We start from the raw sequence: 18,758 nt of genomic DNA, 5'->3' as shown, positions 1-18,758 counted from the left end.
CATCTAAGAATGTCTTGATTTTCCCTTCATTCCTGAATATTTTCACTGGGTATAAAACTCTAGTTGACAGGTCTTTTCTTTCAACACTTCAAAAATATGCCACTGCCTTCAGGCCTCCATAGTTTCTGATGAAAAATCTGCTTATGAGAAATCAGAGTGCTTTTCTCCTGTAGAAACAGTACCTTTTCTCACTCACTGCTTTCAAGATATTTTCTTTGTCTTTAGTTTTCAAAAGTTTAGCTATAATTGAACTTGATGTAAAGTTCTTTTGGCTTATGTTGTTTGCTCAGCTTCTTGGACCTGTGGCTTTATGCCTTTTGCCAAATTTGGGAAGTCTTCAGTCATTATTTCTTCATTTTTCTAGCCCTGCCTTCTTTTTCCTTTCCTTCCAGGACTCCAGTGACACAAATGTTAGACCCTTTGTTATAGTCCCATGGGTCCCTGAGGATCTTTATCCCCGCTTCAGTCTATTTTCTCTGTTATTTAGATTGGGTAGCTTCTATTGTTCTATCTTCAGGTTCACTGATTATACACTGTCTCTTCCATTCAGCTGTTGAGCCTATGCACTAACTTTTTGAGTTTGGTTCTTGCATTTCTCAGTTCTAAATTCCCATTTCATTTTTTTTTATACCTGCTATTTCTTCCCCAGGACTCTCAATTTTCTCATTTGTTTCCAGTGGGTTTAGGAACTCTCACTGAAGTATTTCTATGATGCCTGCTTTAAAATATTTGTCAGATAATTCTAACATCTGTTATTTTGGTGTTTATGTCTCTTGATTCTCTTCTTTCATTCAAAATGAAATTTTCCTGGTTCTCAGAATACAGAATGATTTCTTTAATTGAAATCTTAATGTGTGGGGTATTACGATATTCTGGACCCTATTTTAAATCTTCCAGTTTAGCTGGCTTCCTCTGACACTGTTCCAGCTGGGGAAAAGGTTCCTGCCCAGTTACTGCCAGGTGGGAGTAGAAGTCCAATTTCACTTGGCCAATGTTGAAACTGGCGGTGGGGAGGGGTTCCTCACTACTGCTGGCAAGGGTAGGGATTCTGGCTACTCAGTAAGCCTCCGCTGACACCACCTGGGCTGTGACAGCAGGAGTATCTCATTACTGCTCCCTTTGTGGCCTCCACCGACACCACAGGTAGGAGGGAGAGAGCCTCCTTACTCCTGGGAAGCGGTGAAAGTCCTGACTCTCACCTAGGCCTCCTCTAACATTACTCCAGTGGGAAGGGAAAGGAGCACCTCCTTACTGTTTAGGTGGGAGTGTAAGGCCAGGCTCCCCACATGGTCTCTAATGACAGTTAACCAGGGGAAAGGGAGAATGGCAGTGGGGAGGTTCAGTACTGTCGAGCAGGGAAGAAACTCCTGCCTCCCTACTCAATCTTCTCTGAAATCACCCCAGCAGGGGGTTGGAGAGCCTTGTTACAACTTCGTAAGGGTGGAAGTCTAGGCTCCCCACTCAGCCTTGGCTGGCATGGGTTAGGGTTGGGGCCATAGTCTTTCTGCAGTGTTTGGCTAGAGCATAGCAGTTACTGGCTACCTTTTCTGTCTTTCCTAGTCTTTTGGCTAGAGAGAGCAGGCTTACTAGTCTGTGTCAGTTGCTATTTCCAGCCTGCCATCATCTTCAAGTTTGGGATATATTAGGCAAAAAGAAAACCCAGGGAACTCACCCCATGTCATTCCTTGAATCCTGAGGTCCCTAGTCTTTATGCCTTTTCTCCACCTTTTAGTCTTCTTATGTTTATTTTATATATAATGTTCAAGATTTTCAGTTGTTTTAGCGGGAGGAATAGGGCAATATACATCTACTCCATCATCCTGAAAGCAGAAGTCCCCACTTTTTAAACTGGTTCCCACTACGTCCAACCACACAAATTCCTGGAAAAATGAGGATAGAGTCTGTGGAAGAGAGTTTTCTTTATGTGATACTTACATATTTGGACAAATTTGGACTACTCTACCATCCAAATGAGTTATGTGGTTAAGCCAGCCATATAAGAATGTTCAAATTACGTTTTAAATCAGGGTAGCACTTATGATATAAACTTGTGTACACTAAATACTTGGAACACTTACAATTTTGTAAATATTTATGAATTTAACAATTTTCTATTCAAAACTTTAAAATGATAGTTAAATTGTGTTTACTTAGGGAACAAGTACATAATCTGATCTTTCCAAAGACACTATATGGAACTATACAGCTAAATCCAATTTCAGACATTTTGTCATAATAAACAGATACTTAAATGTACTTATCCCAAAAGAAAATAAAACTACCCTAAAATAAATGCTCTAGAACAGTGCCTGCCACAGAATAAGCAATTCAGTAAATACATGACAAAGGGTATCTATAACAAGATAGTGTTTAAAATTTACTATTAAAAAAATTTAAAAATAAATAAAATTTACTATTAAGTAGAAAAGCTTCCCTAATGTCAAACATGAGGCTATATCATTTTTGTTTATGAAATGTTTTCATAATTCACCAATAAAAATATTTCCAATTTTTATGTATCATTAGAATGTATTTAGGAGTATCTTCTTATAATAATACATTCTCAAATATGCTTGGCAATGAGCAGATTCAAGGTTTCTTTGATTATAAAGTTCAGAGAGATTGGTTTTATGCAGATAGCTCTAATCAGTGAAAATAAAAGGTTGTAATTACCTAATAAATTACTGAGAATCAAGTTTTTTTAAAAGATTAATATAATCTTTCAGGATTAATAACAAACTATGTAAAACAACAGGAAATTATAACATATATTTTAGTATTCTCACTCCCCCCCCAAGGTCCCAAGGACATAAATGTTAATGTAACAAAGTAGAGACTTCCTTAAATCACCTTAATGCAGAGCTTCACAAAATATGTTCCTTAGAATCCTAGTGTCTCTTGAAATACTGACATGTCCCACAGAGAAAATATAAGATTGGTTAAACCCAGTTAAACAAATTTCTCTACTACAGGAACACTCAGGGCATTTAAAATTAAATATGCACTGTAAACTTCCCAAAGAGAATTACATTTACACAGTTTCCCATATTTATTTAATCAGAAGCCTTCTCCCAAACATCTATTAAATCTCATTGGAGACTAGTGTTGAATAGAACTCAATCTGAGAGACAGAATGCCAGAAGAACCCTTTTCACTACTTGGCCAGGTAGAATGAAGACCAGAAATTTAATAAATATTATAGTTATAATAACTAAGAAATGATTCAACAAAGAAATATTAGGATGAAAAGCTTTTTAAAAAACTATATGTGATTCCTAGCACTTACTTAAAAACTAGTCTGTTATCAATCACGGTGAAAAATAACCATGAAAATTGATTACAGATGTTATAATGATAAATTAACTAAGTGGCAACTCCATTCTAATTTAACCTTAAATATTATTCTCAAGTTTGGAGATAAAACATGGAGATAAAACAACTATAGAAATTGGATGTTTCAGATGAAGTTTAAAAAAACAACTTTCATTTTTAACAGAACTTCACACTTAATTATCTGAAATTAAACACCAGGTGTTAACCTCATGGAACACACATAACTATAGTATTATGGCTCACTAAACAGAATATATAATAAGCAGAACATATAACCATCAATGTTGTATGTGTACGTAAGTACATGTGTGTATATATGTGTGCATGTATTCAAGTATGTTTATGTGTATATGTATACACAGCCAATACGGCAAACATACCAGAGACCCTTAATAAAAGTAGAAAAATAAATTTTAAAAGAGTTCAACTCAAATTAAGGCCAAATATTATACGAGTTTGAATGAGATATTATAATGCTTCTTTTAACTAGACATTTACAATCCACATTTATACCAAATTCTTTTTAAAACACATAGAACTAACAAAATACACAATGGCAAGCAGTGATATAACACTAAATTTAGATGCTGTATGATGATTTCTGCAGTTTAACAAGTGTAGGTTATAAGTTTGAATTCAGAAAATAAAGGGAAACCACTTACCTCTAACTAAAGTTCTCTGAAGGTAGTATCCTCCTTAGAACCCCTATCTTGGGTAGTTTCACCTGCTGCAATTTCCCTCAAGAGATTCCAGCAAAGTCTAGGAAGGTTTAGGTTCCCTTCTGCAAGCCCTATTAGCGCATGTGTGTTATAAACCTGCTCACATACTGCTTCATAGCTGTAACTTCCAATTCCCACTGAATAATCTCCACCACCACCACCACCGTCATCCATGTATCAGTGCAGAAGAGAATTTGGAGAATTCCATTTAGAAATGTGACTTTTTTCACTTCTCCAAAATGTCCTCCAAATCATTCCACTGCTATGTCTATAATGTACTGAAGAGAGTGGTGACGATTTAGCAGGTGAATAAATTACAACATATAGATTTAGCTATGCAATTATACTTGTTGAATACTCAAATATTAGATTCCAACATAACACAAATAAAACTAGCTTTCTCAACATTCAATAAATATGTAAAAAAAGGAAAAACTAAACTGAACATATATGTGAAAAATCTTACATAAAAAATACTTTCATAAATAAAGTAGAAAAAATAGTGTACATCACTTGGGACTACTGACTATTTCACTAGTATATTTTGTTAAAGAAATGCCAATATTTTAAAATAAGCTAGGAGGTAAGTCACTGAAACACATATGTTAATGATTTTTCAGTATGTCACTTCTACCTTAAACTGTCAAAATAAATAAAGTAAAAACAAAACAAAAATGAAAAATAAAACTAGCCACTCAAAGCAATGCCAATCTCATATACCCAGAGTGGCAGTTTACAAAGGGTACTATTAAGCACTTAACAAAATTTTTCAAATCTATTCAGGAAGCTGACTGAAAAACAGTGGAGCAAAGGACGCCTGATCTTCCACTATCCAGAAAGTCTTTTCCTTTGGATCCCCACTAACTGATTCCATAACTTCTTGCTGATTATTTCCTTAAGTCATATAAAAATAGGAGAAAAAAAGAAAGGGCATCAATTGTCCTAGAGGCCAGAGTACTAAACCATACTTGTAGCACTATTTTAGAGGCTAAAGTATGGACTAGCTTTAAGAACACTGATTTTAGCTGCAGCCACCATCGGCTTGACTGCAGCATAAGTAAGATCCAAAGCAACATCATGATGAAATTCTACTTTTTCAGATATCTTAGTTAGCTTTGAAAGTTTCCCCTGGCTCATAACAGGTTCAAATAAATGTTTCTGAACTCTAATTTTAAATGTCAAATTAACTCCTTCCAAGACTCTCCCTTTGTATAAGCAATTCAATACACAAACATAAGAATAAAATGCAATAATAAAATTATCAAAACGCAGTTAAAAATAGATAACAAAAGGGGGAATGAGAAAATCTTAATCACCCAATTTGATACTCAATATATAAGTAACTAAGTTAATTATATATAGTTCTGAGTCTTCAAATTATCTGTGGTTATATAATACCTGGGTCATTTTAAAATTAAATTTTAGAATAGGGATGCTTCTTTAAAAAATGTGGCCTCTGTTTGTCAAAAAAACCAGAGGTTATTTTTCCAATGGAACAAAACAATACCCTCAAAACAAAAAAAAAATCACAGAAGTAGACTTACAGGGAATTCCCTGGTGGTCCAGTGGTTAGGACTCCATGCTCTCACTGCCAAGGGCCCAGGTTCAATCCCTGGTCGGGAAACCAAGATCCCATAAGCCACACGGCAAGGCCAGAAAAAAAAAAAAAAGTACCATTCATAAAATAGATTGTTTAGAGCTTTAAAAAAAAAAAAAGGAAGTAAAATAATCTAGTCATCTCTAAGAAAGAATAAAAGATTGAGCCATGAGGCAGTATATTTGCATATACTTCCCCTCTTATACATGCACTATTAGGACTCACTGAAGGGTCAAAAATCTTCTAGATCTTGCTAGTTTAAATGCAGGAATGTCTAACAACCCAAGAAGGTGTATCTAGGATGATACTTACCTTAGGATATATTATACCACTGTGCTATTATGTATTCTGTGTATGGATACACAAGCAGTCAGCTGAAAGGTACACACCACACTAGCAAATGCTTGGCTGGACCCATAAGGTCGGATGACCAATGGAATATCAAGATATGTGTCGATTCTCCAACCCTCATAACCACATTCCAGACATCTCACGTAGTCCTTCAGCTTGCCTTGATACAGTTCATTTATAAGATCAGCCTAAAAAATAAGAACATTTATATTTTTTAAAGCATTCCTTAAAAGTAAGTTACCAATATTTTATGCCTTTTAGAATGATTTTCAAAAGGATATTGATTCTTACTGTTGAAGTTCTAGAAAGCTTTAAGATTTATCTAATCTAAATTCTACAGAAAAAAATAAAGGTTTAACAAAAACAAAATAAGAATGTGCAAAAATTATTTCAATTCTCACATTACTAAAAATCCCACTATTAAAATGTGTTTTGTTGATAAGTTGATTACTGATTTCACTACTAAGCCCCGTATTATCTTTTCATTAGGATGAGAATACATCATAACATTATTTTAGGCATACTGATAATCACACAGCTAAACAACTGGCTACTTTTATAGCTTTACATATATTACCACCACTTTCGCAATATTCTGATTCCTAAAATCATATCCTCTATCTCAAGGTACAAATAAAACTTTTTAACTTTCAGTAATATACATAAAACAATTTTAAGAAAAAATATACTGTAATTTTTTAAATGTACAGAAATTGAAAAAAAAATCTTAAACTCCATCTCCCTCAAAATATCCTCACCTAAAAGAATGGATCTCTCACCTACTCCCCAAACTTAGCCAACTGGGGCTATTCTGGCTCAAAGGAGGCAGGTAACTCCCTAAGTAAGGACCCTCTATGTGAATGTCTTGTCTCAAGATTCTTGTACCCAAACTTGGGAGCTCAGAAGGAACGCCCTAGCTGGTCTTAATAGAAGTGTTGACCCACATAGGGATGTAACGAGAAGGGTACCTTCAGACCTATGAAAAAGAAACACCCCAATACCATCTACATAAAGTTATGAAAATACAATCCTATAATGAAGAGAAACTAGATCACTAAATGAACTTAAAATTTTTTCCAATATCTCTTAAGAACAGATAAGAGGGAAAGCATATTACAGTTTACCTCTTTCATAAATTTATACCTCTTCAAGTATCTAGAATTCATAAGCCTTCAAATTAGGATCCACCATAACTGTCTACTCTAATACTATTTATTTAATGAAGCTTTCCTCATTCACCTGCCCCAGTTATATTTGATTATGTCTTCTCTACCTGAGAGGGCATTTATAAGTGTTTCAATCCAGTGTTTTTCAAGCAGTTTGGATAGCAATCCACAGTAAGAAAATAATTTACACCGCAACCCAATATATATAACTGTAACAAAAGTTGCATAAAACAATACTTACCCTTACTTATGTGATGCTTCTCTTATACTTTTCAATTTTATTCCTTTTTTTTAAAGTGCTGGTGTTGATTCACTAAATTGATTTCATAAGTGAATGGATCACAATCTAGTTTGAAAAACTTTAGTCCAAGCCATCATAATAGTTCCAATCAGAGAGTAGATCCTCCAGGTTACCTTCCAGATTCTTCCCCTTTTTTTACCCCTAGTGATCTTCTATCACTACACCTAGCATAAACCCTCCTCTGTACTGAGTCCTGAGCCCCATCCAGTTCAGCCTTATGTCTCACCCCAATGATATATCTAATATTCTCCCACTTCTAACCTGTTCCTCCTTCCACTGGATAAGAAGAATAGGGTCAGATTAACAAGGATCCTAAGTGTCAAAAGCATGCCTATATCTGACTGGTCAAAAAGAAGGTAATGCTAGATGAATATACTTTACAATGTATACTTTATAAAGTGTAACAGATAAGCCATCTAATTTACTTAGCAAATATCTGAAAATACTGTCCAAAAATCATCCCCAAAACACACACACATGTATGAATTACCTAGTTCTTAGCTAAAAAGAGATCATCTAGATCACAGGGCCCAACTTATTTTAAAGACGAGGAAACTGTCAGTACTTTGACAACTGGACTAATGCCCAAGTTTTAAAACATTCCAATAGAATAAAGTCACTGTAAGGTAATGAATAATTTATTAGAAAACACTCCCCTCAACCTGAGAGATAAATTACCTGTTCTGTTTGTTTCCATTTCTGTTCCAAAGCATCAAACATGACTCTGCACAGTTCTTGTACATCATGCTGCTGCCAAGCTATTTTAAGATAAAATTTAATTAAAAAGAGCTATTAACTTAGTGTAATGTAGCATTAACTCGTTGTTTAAAAGCAAATTGTCAGAAGTATGGAAAAGTCTACATAAAATAATGCTAAATTTAAGAAGAATACAAAATATACATTATAGTCATAAAAAGGCAATCACAAGGAAAAGAATCACAAGAGCTCATCACTTTATAAATAGCATATGCTCTATAGTGCTACAATATTTGCTATTTTTGTTATTTTTCACTGTAGAGTCAAGAAATATGATAATAAAAATCTAAGCCAACACCCTTTTAAAATTTTAGCTTGAGTACATAAAAATAGAGTATAACCAAACTTACTTTACAAGAAAATTTTAATTGATCAAAAATTTATGCCTCAGAGCTTAAATTTTAAAAATAAGTTATTTTTAAATGCAAGCAAAAAGCAATCAGAAGGTTTAAGGTAAAGTTAATTAAGATGTTAATATGTGTCATTTGTTTATAATACGGTCTCAGAATTCCTTTGACTATTACAAATACTTATCATTATAAGAGAATTGGTACCCTCACTACTATCCCATCCAAAGCTCCTCGTAACATCTGTGGTTTCAATTGCTCTCTTTTTGCTGGTTTGTAACAAAACAAAAAGCCTTTGAAGTTGGTATGGTATACTCGTCACTGGATCTTCTTCAGATTCTTCAAATTCCCACCTATTGAAATGAAATGTTTGCAAATTATCTACAAAATATCTTTATTCTTTAAAGCATAATTAATATTATCATAACAAATGTTAAGATGTTAACTCTGAGGGCTTTGGATATTAACTGAAGCTATTAATATCTAATGAAACATTAGTCTTTCTCTAATGCATAAATTTAGAAAAAAGTTAGACTTTCACAAGAAAAGACATAAGAAGGCAACATGAATAAAAGGCAAAGGTCATTTGAAAGTAATTGATGAACTTGAATCTGGTCAAGATTCTTGTCCTAGTTATTAACTCATAAAAATACAGGGAACAGAATATTAAATGACACTCAACCATCAAAATCCAAACTGTGAAAAACTATAGAACAAATGCCATCAGTTTTTGATATTCAAGGAATAAATTGCAATGTGGAAAAAAGATCGAAGGGGATTAAAAGTTAATAGGTTGAGTCTTTTTTTTTTTAACATCTTTATTGGAGTATAATTGCTTTACAATGGTATGTTACTTTCTGCCATATAACAAAGTGAGTCAGCTATACCTATACATATATCCCCATATCCCCTCCCTCTTGCATCTCCCTCCCACCCTCCCTATCCCACCACTCTAGGTGGTCACAAAGCACTGAGCTGATCTCCCTGTACTATGTGGCTGCTTCCTACTAGCTATCTATTTTACATTTGGTAGTGTATATATGTCCATGCCACTCTCTCACTTTGTCCCAGCTTACCCTTCCCCCTCCCCGTGTCCTCAAGTCCATTCTCTACATCTGTGTCTTTATTCCTGTCCTGTCCCTAGATTCTTCAGAACCATTTTCTTTTTTTAGATTCCATATATATGTGTTAGCATATGGTATTTGTTTTTCTCTTCCTGACTTACTTCACTCTGTATGACAGACTCTAGGTCCATCCACCTCACTACAAATAACTCAATATGGCTGAGTAATATTCCGTTGTATATATGTGCCACACCTTTATCCATTCATCTGTCGACAGACACTTAGGTTGCTTCCATGTCCTGGTTATTGTAAATAGTGCTGCAATGAACATTGTGGTACGTGACTCTTTTTGAATTGTGGTTTTCTCAGGGCATATGCCCAGTAGTGGGATTGCTGGGCCGTATGGTAGTTCTATTTTTAGTTTTTTAAGGAACCTCCATACTGTTCTCCATAGTGGCTGTATCAAGTTGCATTCCCACCAACAGTGCAAGAGGGTTCCCTTTTCTCCATACCCTCTCCAGTATTTATTGTTTGTAGATTTTTTTTGATGATGGCCATTCTGACCGGTGTGAGGTGATACCTCATTGTAGTTTTGGTTTGCATTTCTAGGTTAAGAGTCTTATCAATCAATTTCAATGCACAGACCTTGTTTAGATCATGATTTGAACAGAATGTTTAAAAAAGATATTATGAAGCCATCAGGGAAATCTTAGCAGTGACCTGAGATATAATTTACCGATGATATGATTGGGTATGTGCTTCCAAATAATCAGAATGGAGGATTATAGACAAAAAAGATTGATAATGAGTTGATAATATCCAAAGCTGGGTGATGGGTACAGAGGGATTCATTATACTATTTCACTATTTTTTAATATTTTGAAATTTTCTATAATTCATGCCTACACACCTAAAGTGGTAGGTTCTCTCCGGCTGTTATGTAGCAAGTGAAGAAAATAAACAAACAGAACTCTATCCTTCATGCTAGTGCTACCCTGTCTGTAGCCCAGCGAGGTCCAGCTTCTTAAAGGAGCCATTCCTTCCTTAGTTCTACATTATGAAACACCATCAGGCTCTTGGACTTTGTTTCTCCACCTGCAAAAAGCTTCATTCTCTTTTTACAATCTCTAAGGCATCCTCTTTAATCTTATCTCTCACTCCCCCTCCACTCACTGGGCTCCAGTCACAATGGATTTTTGTTCATCAAAGGCTTTTGCACTTACGGTTTCTTCTGCCTTGAATGTTCTTCTCCTGTATCTTCACAGGACTGACTCCTGTCAAGTCTATTCTATGGTATTTCCTCAGAGGGGCCCTCCCTAACTACTCACTCTACGTCTTGACAGTTATTCTTTGCATACTGCCGTGATTTTCTTCATGGCATACATGACTGTGAAATGAGCTCATTCTATTGGCTGACCTAGAGAAGGTCTAATGGAGGGACTCTGTCTTATTCACCACTGTAATTTCTGTGCCTAAAAGAGTGCTTGGCACACGATAAGTGTGCAACATATGTTTGCTGAATCAATCAATCTGGCTATGCTCTTACTCTTCTCCACAGAGCTATATGTTTACGGACCTCTTCCAGGATGGAACTCATGGTTAAGCTCCTGGGATCCCTGTTCCTAAGTAACACTCCCCAGAGAAGGCACATTATCATGGACTACTGAGTTTGTTCTAGTTTTGAGGACAATCTCTAGATTTCATCTATTAACCTCATCTTCCATCTTCTTCTGACAAAAACTCCATTTAAGCAGATCTCCTAGAGGCCCCTGCAATATATCGCACTTAGTGGCATCAACTACAATACAGGTCGAACAGGGTAATGGAAATTCTGGCATCTAGTGGGTTGCTACTTCTAGCAGTGTGGCCTCTGGCAAACTATTTAACCTCTCTGTGTCTTCAGTTACCTCCTTTGTAAAATGTGGATAACAGCATGTATTCAATAATTCATACAGTTACCATGAGAATTAAATGAGTCTATATGTCAAGTGCTCAGAACAGTACCTGATACAAACTAACAATAACAAACATTTAGGTAGCACTTACTATTACTCAGTTTTGCTCTTTAAAGTCCTCCTGTCTACAAGGCCCTCTTTTTCGTCTCTACCTGGCCAAACCATACCTATCTTCAGGACCTACCTCAAGTTCTACTTGCTCTTCTAAGCCACTTCTCCAAGTTTCATTAATCTCCCTTCTCTCTAAACTCTCATGGTATTTAGCCATCCTTAAATGTTATTTAAACTATTTTATACATACATATATTGCTACTGTGAAGAGATCTGTAAATTACTTAAAAACAAAGATCTTCTAACTTCATCTCTCTCTACCAAATGCCTAGCATATAAACACTAGGTAACAAATACTTGCTGAATGAAAAAAAGGCCAATTTTTACAAGTAAATTCAGATGATGAGCTTACATATGAATGCCATGGTAATATAATGTTGTTTGTAATAATCAAAGTTCCAAAAATAGTTTAAACACATATTTACAGTAATTACAAAGATGTTACTCAAAAGTAACACAAAAAGGAGAAAAAAGTCAGTTTATTTGTACTTTAAAATGTCTTAAAAAAATAAGTTATGTATACTGTAAAGAAATACACAAAGTGAGAGTGTATTAAATGTATTATAATAGGATACTCATAAAAATAAATGTCTGACTTTAGGGTTTATTTAAATATGGACTTCCTCCATAGAGCATTTTAAAGTATCTGATATATATACATTCTTTTAAAAATACATTCTCGGGCTTCCCTGGTGGCACAGTGGTTAAGAATCCGCCTGCTAATGCAGGGAACACGGGTTCAAGCCCTGGTCCAGGAAGATCCCACATGCTGTGGAGCAACTAAGCCCGTGGGCCACAACTACTGAGCCTGAGCTCTAGAGCCCACAAGCCACAACTACTGAAGCCCGCGCACCCAGAGCCCGGGCTCCACAACAAGAGAAGCCACTGCAATAAGAAGCCCGCGCACCGCAACGAAGAGTAGCCCCCGCTCGCCACAATGAGAGAAAGCCCGTGCGTAGCAACGAAGACCCAACACCGCCAAAAATAAATTAATTAAATAAATTAAAAAAAAAAAAAAATACATTCTCTCTCTCTCTCTCTCTCTCTCTCACACACACACACACACACACACACACACACACAAAACACCGGAACAGCTGCATTGTATTTTAATTAAAAAACAACATCTGCAAGTTTAAAAATACAACTTTGTTTCTTGAATTGAGAGGTGGAGGAAAAAAGAATATGGTTTACACATCCAGATTATCTCCAAAAACAGATAACTTATTTCTTCACAAAGGCATTAAAGCTAAAAGTGAGGAAGCTTAAATACAATAATTTATCTTAAACATAAATCTTATCAATTTTATCCTTTTGCTGTCTATGCACTTCTGATTCTCTCTCCCCACAAATTTTTCATATGCTGTCTCTCATAAGATCCTTTTCTTATTTACTACTCAAGGTATGTTTTAAGAGAGATGCCCCAAACTTAACAAATAAGTGCAAGAAGGAAGACAGACTTAATTAGTTAAAAACTATATTTTCATTCTTAAATCAATTTTATTTATAGAATTTTTTTGAATACTCACTTATATAATGCATTCCTAAATTCAGGAGTCATAAAAAGTGTTTGCAAAAGGCTATTCAAATAGCAAGTCATCGCTTGGTTTACTAATCCCACATATCCTTTAAAAAAAAAGCACACACAAATATACATAAATCAGCATTTACATCAAAAAATTAATGAAAAGAAAACTTAACAAGAGTTTACTACACGGTAAAAATTGAGAGGTTAAGGTTACAGTTGGAAATTATTTCAATTTTTTCAACAGCACCTAAGAAAGACCTCTTTGCTAATATGTGCACTATGTAAACCTTATTTCTCAGAAAAAGTCAGGATCTTTGGACATATTGCTATACGTTCAGAGATACACATGGATATTACATAGCATTTAATAAAACTTTAAGAGGGTTATGTTTAATAAAGTATTTTTTGACAAAAATCATCTTTGTTCACCAAATCTAAAAGTTGTGTATTAAAATGGAAAAGTATAAACATATTCACTTTAAACATCATATATACCCAACAAATGAAGACAGTACCGAACCAGTTATCCCAGTCATCAGGCCCCATAAACCAATTTCTACCAAGAATTAACAACATGAGATAAATTCACTGTATACAAACTCAAAGTGACTTCCACTGTTTTAACACACCCATGAAGTATGAAATCCCACAGATCAGCACGCTATGCAAAGAGTGACTATTAAAGTAAGAAGAGAACTCAGAGATGGAGGTAGGGGAGAACCGAGAGAGGGGGAGAAGGAAAGGAGAAGCTTACATGCATTCAAAAGTCAAGTGAACTATTTAAGTACTTAGTTTTATATACCTAATTGGAACTGGCTACCATTGTTGAGAACATTTTCGGAACTTCTCCTTTGAAGGAGACTTCAGGCCCAGTTTATGAGGTACACATAGCTCACAAATCAGCCTCATCATTTTATTATACCTCATTATTTTAGTAAAATGTGGTAAACACATTGCTTAATAATTAAACTTATTTACTCCCACTTAATACTGAAAGACTTGGTTATCTCAAAAAAACGTAAATCTTTTCTCAATACGTGCCAAAGGCTTTCACTGAAGCTTTTTGAAATACTTTGTCAATTTCCCAAGAATTAACAAAAATATCTTAAGAAATGGTAAACACTGTGGATAAACTATATTGCTAATGAAGGTGATGAAAGGACCAACAAATGCACAGTGAACCTTGGTCAGTTGTGGAAAAGAGGAATAGATTCCATGCTATCTGCACTTGTACAATTCTAAGAAGAGAACAAGTAGCTACCTATCGTTCACTCTGGACTAAGGTTCCAGCTTTGATTTCTAGTGCCTTTCATCTTTAAGAATACTATGTATATATGTTTATATATTTACTTTACATTGTTATATACTTATAAACTGCTTCAATTCCTAACCAGCATGCCCCATCTGAGTTGTGCTCACAACACCCTGTCCTACTCTGTTCTATAACTGTTTATTTACCTGTATGGCTTCCCAACAGACTGTGAGGGGAGGGGTCAAATCTGATTTCTCTACCTATCCTACTACTTAGCATAGCAGCAGGTGCACTTGAGGGAGAAGTGCATGTGACTTACAAGTAACACAAATCTGTAAGATATCTGGACTGATTATTAATAATAAAAAGCATTATTTCATTCTTAGGTTATATAAACGGACTCTTTCCCATAAACGACAGCACTCAAGCAAGGAGACCAGATTGTTCTGCACATTCTTCTCAGCTGAGGCTGGCTGGGATTTCCCTTCTTCTCCATCTCCTTCCCCCAATTCCTCAACAGTCAGGGACAACTACTCTACCTGCAGCCTTAAAAGGTAAATGAATACTGCTATTGTTCTTTGTGTACCTTAAGACCAATCATGTATCATTTATTTATGACTTTGTTTCCCTTCCCTGGGCTTAAAAAAGGGTGGCGGGGGAGGGGTTTAAGGGAAGGAGGGAGTAATAATTTTTGCCACTGCTGTTTACTTTACCACTAGCAATAAGAATCATATAGAAACCTATGGTCTTTTGTACCTGACTCAGCACCATATTTAAACAGAATGAACAGTGTTTCAAATAAATGTACGACTATTTTCTAAAAGTATGAAGGTTTTAGTGAGATTAGTAAGATAAAATGTTACTGAATAGAAATCTTTTGTCATTATGCATTGTCTAAATCAGCAAATTTCAAATGATAAATGTTATCAAGTGGGTCCTCTATCTGAAATAGTTATGAATCAATATTGTAAGTACAAGCTAGTTAAGGGAGAAGAACATAAGAACACATGCCATTCTGCAGAGAGCAAATGCAGAAAGAAATCCTGAATAGAACCAACAAAAAATGAACCAGAACTCGAACAGGTCAAATGAAGTAGAATGAAACTGGCCAACTCCTAAAGTAGATAAAATAAAACAAAAAGAATTGTGAAAGAAACTGCCCAAGGAAAGATATCTCGGTTTTAAATGATGAAATACCTCAGTCATGTGGTTTCTCATCACCTGAGAGTCCACATCAGCCTTCAATCCACTCCTTATTCCTTAAAGTCCCCCTGACCCCCAACCATCTCCTATCAACAGTGGCTGGCTACCAAAGCAGCTGGTAGGCAAGGGAGACAGGAAAGAATATGTTAAGTCCTCAGCCTCACTGCATTATGGAGAAATGTTTTACAGCCCTGAGTTGAAATCATGAGAGCATTTTTCAATAGAAACATTTTGTACATTTACAATAGTTTCTTAAGGAAAATGCAAATTCAGTAGTCAGTAACAAAACACTTTTTGGGACTTCCCTGGTGGTCCAGTAGTTAAGACTCCGCACTCCCAATGCAGGGGGCCTGAGTTTGATCCCTGGTCAGGGAACTAAGGGAACTAAGGGAACTAAATCCCGCATGCCGCAACTAAAAAGATCCCACATGCCACAACTAAATATCCTGCGTGCCACGATGAAGGTCCCGCATGCAGCAACAAAGATCTGTGTGCCACAACTAAGAACTGGTGCAAATAAACAATAAATAAATATTTTTTAAAAAGAACAGTTTTTGAACCCCAGCTTCTTTGGATGTGTACAGATTTTTTTTTTTTTTTTTTTTTTGCGGTACGCGGGCCTCTCACTGTTGTGGCCTCCCCCGTTGCGGAGCACAGGCTCCGGACGCGCAGGCTCAGCGACCATGGCTCATGGGCCTAGCCGCTCCGCGGCATGTGGGATCTTCCCAGACCGGGGCATGAACCCATGTCCCCTGCATTGGCAGGTGGACTCTCAACCACTGCACCACCAGGGAAGCCCATGTACAGATTATTTTAATTCACAAAGGCAGTACCCCAGAACACTGGAGGAAAATGTACTGGTAGAGAAAACACCTGTATGAGGAACAATAGTTGGGAATGAAAACTATGATTACATGGCAATGTATATCAAAGTCCTCTAAAAATATTTTTCATAAATTTCAACTTAGTAATTCAATTTCTAGGAACTTACTCTAAGGGAATAATCACAGATGAAAATGAAAACTTATGTATAAGTATGTTCATCATAATAGGTAATAATTACAGTTTAAGTATCTAAATCATATAATGAAACACTATTCTTCAGCCACTTAAAACCCAAATTAAAATACTATTTAATAACATTGAAAAATGCTCTTCATATAGTATTACACAAAAAAATATATATTAAAAGTCTGCTCGCAACATGATTTCCCCATTTTCTTAAAAGCATTCAGATGAAGGAAAGATAAGACAAAAATAAGCAAAATCATTAAAGCAGTTTCTGCTAATAGTACTGTCAGTGATTTCCACTTTTTTCATTTTACAATACGACAATGAACATGTATTACATTCGTATTATAGGAGAACTTTTTTTTTAAAGTATGCTTTAGTCTCTAGGAATTTACAGGCATCAGAGAGCCATACAGTACTCAGCACAAAGTAGGAGTTCTGTAAATACTTCTTGCATAAGGACTGAGTTGGTTGTCAGAATACACAGCAAAAATTTCAAGAATCCTGACTTGTTAAATCTGGAACTTTCTCTAAGTATTCCAACTATCTCATAATAACCTAGGGTATCTATTTTTTAAAAATGCAATTTATCCAGTCTACTGCAGAGCAACTAACTTAGTATTTGGAGGAGTAATGCCTCAGAACCTACATTTTTAACAAGTATCTCAAAATGATTTTTAAAGAAATAAAAATTTGGGAGTCACTATACTCTAGACAGTATAATGAGAAAAGATACTTTGTCATTCTCTTTTATTCTTGGTAGTTTGCTGCAAAAAGTTCTATTGATATAAATGATCCTAAATATCAAACACGACCAGCTTTTACCATTTTCAGAACAAATACACCATTAAGCCTGTACAAAAGATTAGCTATGAGGAAATTATTCTACATTTCAATTACAAAATATAAGTGGAAGATTACAGAACACATTAAAACAGTATCTACAATATTACTCTACAGTTTTCTTTTTATAATAGATATTTGTGTCTAATATTTACAGTCATCTGTTTTACAGTTCTAAGAGTAAACACTCTGAAGCCATACCTAACATGAAATACCATTAACTAGCTATATAATCAAAGGCTTCTCTAAGCCTGTTTCCATTTCTTTTAACACGAATACTACTTACTGAAAATGGTTGTTTTAAGATAAAATGATATGTGGAAGTATCCAGATTATATTTTCAGGCAATTAACCAGTCTTATATATAAACATAAAACTGCATAAATAAAGCAATTCCATTAGCTCAATAAATTGAAAAAAAGTTCAAAAATATAGGTTTAAACATATTCAGAAAAAAGCTAACAGGAATTTTAAAATTATATGATTAGATTAAACTAGAAGATAACACAGTAGTTCTGATAAAATAAGCCTGGCCCATCTGTTTCCACATGAAAGTATCTGCCATAGTCTATTCCAATGCACATGGAGATACATTCCTTTCCAGAGGAAGTCAACTTCAAAAATTTAAGATTAAATTCAAGATAGAAAATTATCAAACAGAAAAAGTCTTCCTTCAAAATCCAATATTTAATATTTTTTACTAAATAATGGCAGTAACAATACAGTAAAAATAACAATGGGTTGAGGGAAAGGGAAACCACATTCTTGTTCTAACTTTGCTTCTGCTAACTAGTGATCTTGCTCTGGGTCTGTTTTCTCTAATCCATAAAATGAGAAGATTAGGCTTGAGATTGCTAAGATTACTCTGGATTAATGCCCTATGATTTTATGAAAATACAACAACGACAACAATAATATATCTTACCAGTTTCTGATTTATTCAAAATAGATGAATAGGAGTAGCTTTGGCTGACATAATCACTGGTAGAGCCCACAGAACCTTCTCTTGGAAGTGGACCTATAAATTTGTCATGAACACTGTCATCCCCAGCACTGGAATCCTCCTAAAATGTAGCATAACCAATATTTACTGAGTGGTAAATATTGCTAAAACAATGAAAAAAGGCATACTAATTCCTGAGGCAATGAAAAAAAGACAAGGCATTACTGGTACCACCAAGACATTCAAAGTATATACCCTCACTATTTCCTGTAGGAAGG

At 35.2% G+C, this 18,758-nt stretch overlaps 1 protein-coding gene across 3 annotated transcripts in view; it reads right to left on the bottom strand.

The window, feature by feature from the left end:
* Positions 1-18,758, bottom strand: part of USP47 (ubiquitin specific peptidase 47) — a 120,696-nt gene that overhangs the window by 49,819 nt on the left and 52,119 nt on the right. For all 3 annotated transcript variants that reach the window (XM_065882696.1, XM_065882698.1, XM_065882697.1), the window contains 5 exons: positions 18,463-18,601; positions 13,230-13,326; positions 8,778-8,923; positions 8,146-8,225; positions 6,039-6,188 (listed from right to left, as the gene is read on the bottom strand). In XM_065882696.1, the coding sequence (XP_065738768.1) occupies positions 6,039-6,188; positions 8,146-8,225; positions 8,778-8,923; positions 13,230-13,326; positions 18,463-18,601 (612 nt within the window). The remainder of the gene's footprint in view (positions 1-6,038; positions 6,189-8,145; positions 8,226-8,777; positions 8,924-13,229; positions 13,327-18,462; positions 18,602-18,758) is intronic.

The sequence above is a fragment of the Phocoena phocoena genome, chromosome 8 (assembly GCF_963924675.1).
Source record: "Phocoena phocoena chromosome 8, mPhoPho1.1, whole genome shotgun sequence".
NCBI classification, from domain to species: domain Eukaryota; kingdom Metazoa; phylum Chordata; class Mammalia; order Artiodactyla; family Phocoenidae; genus Phocoena; species Phocoena phocoena.
Note: the sequence above shows the minus strand (reverse complement) of the source record. Positions and strands in the feature narration are given on the sequence as shown.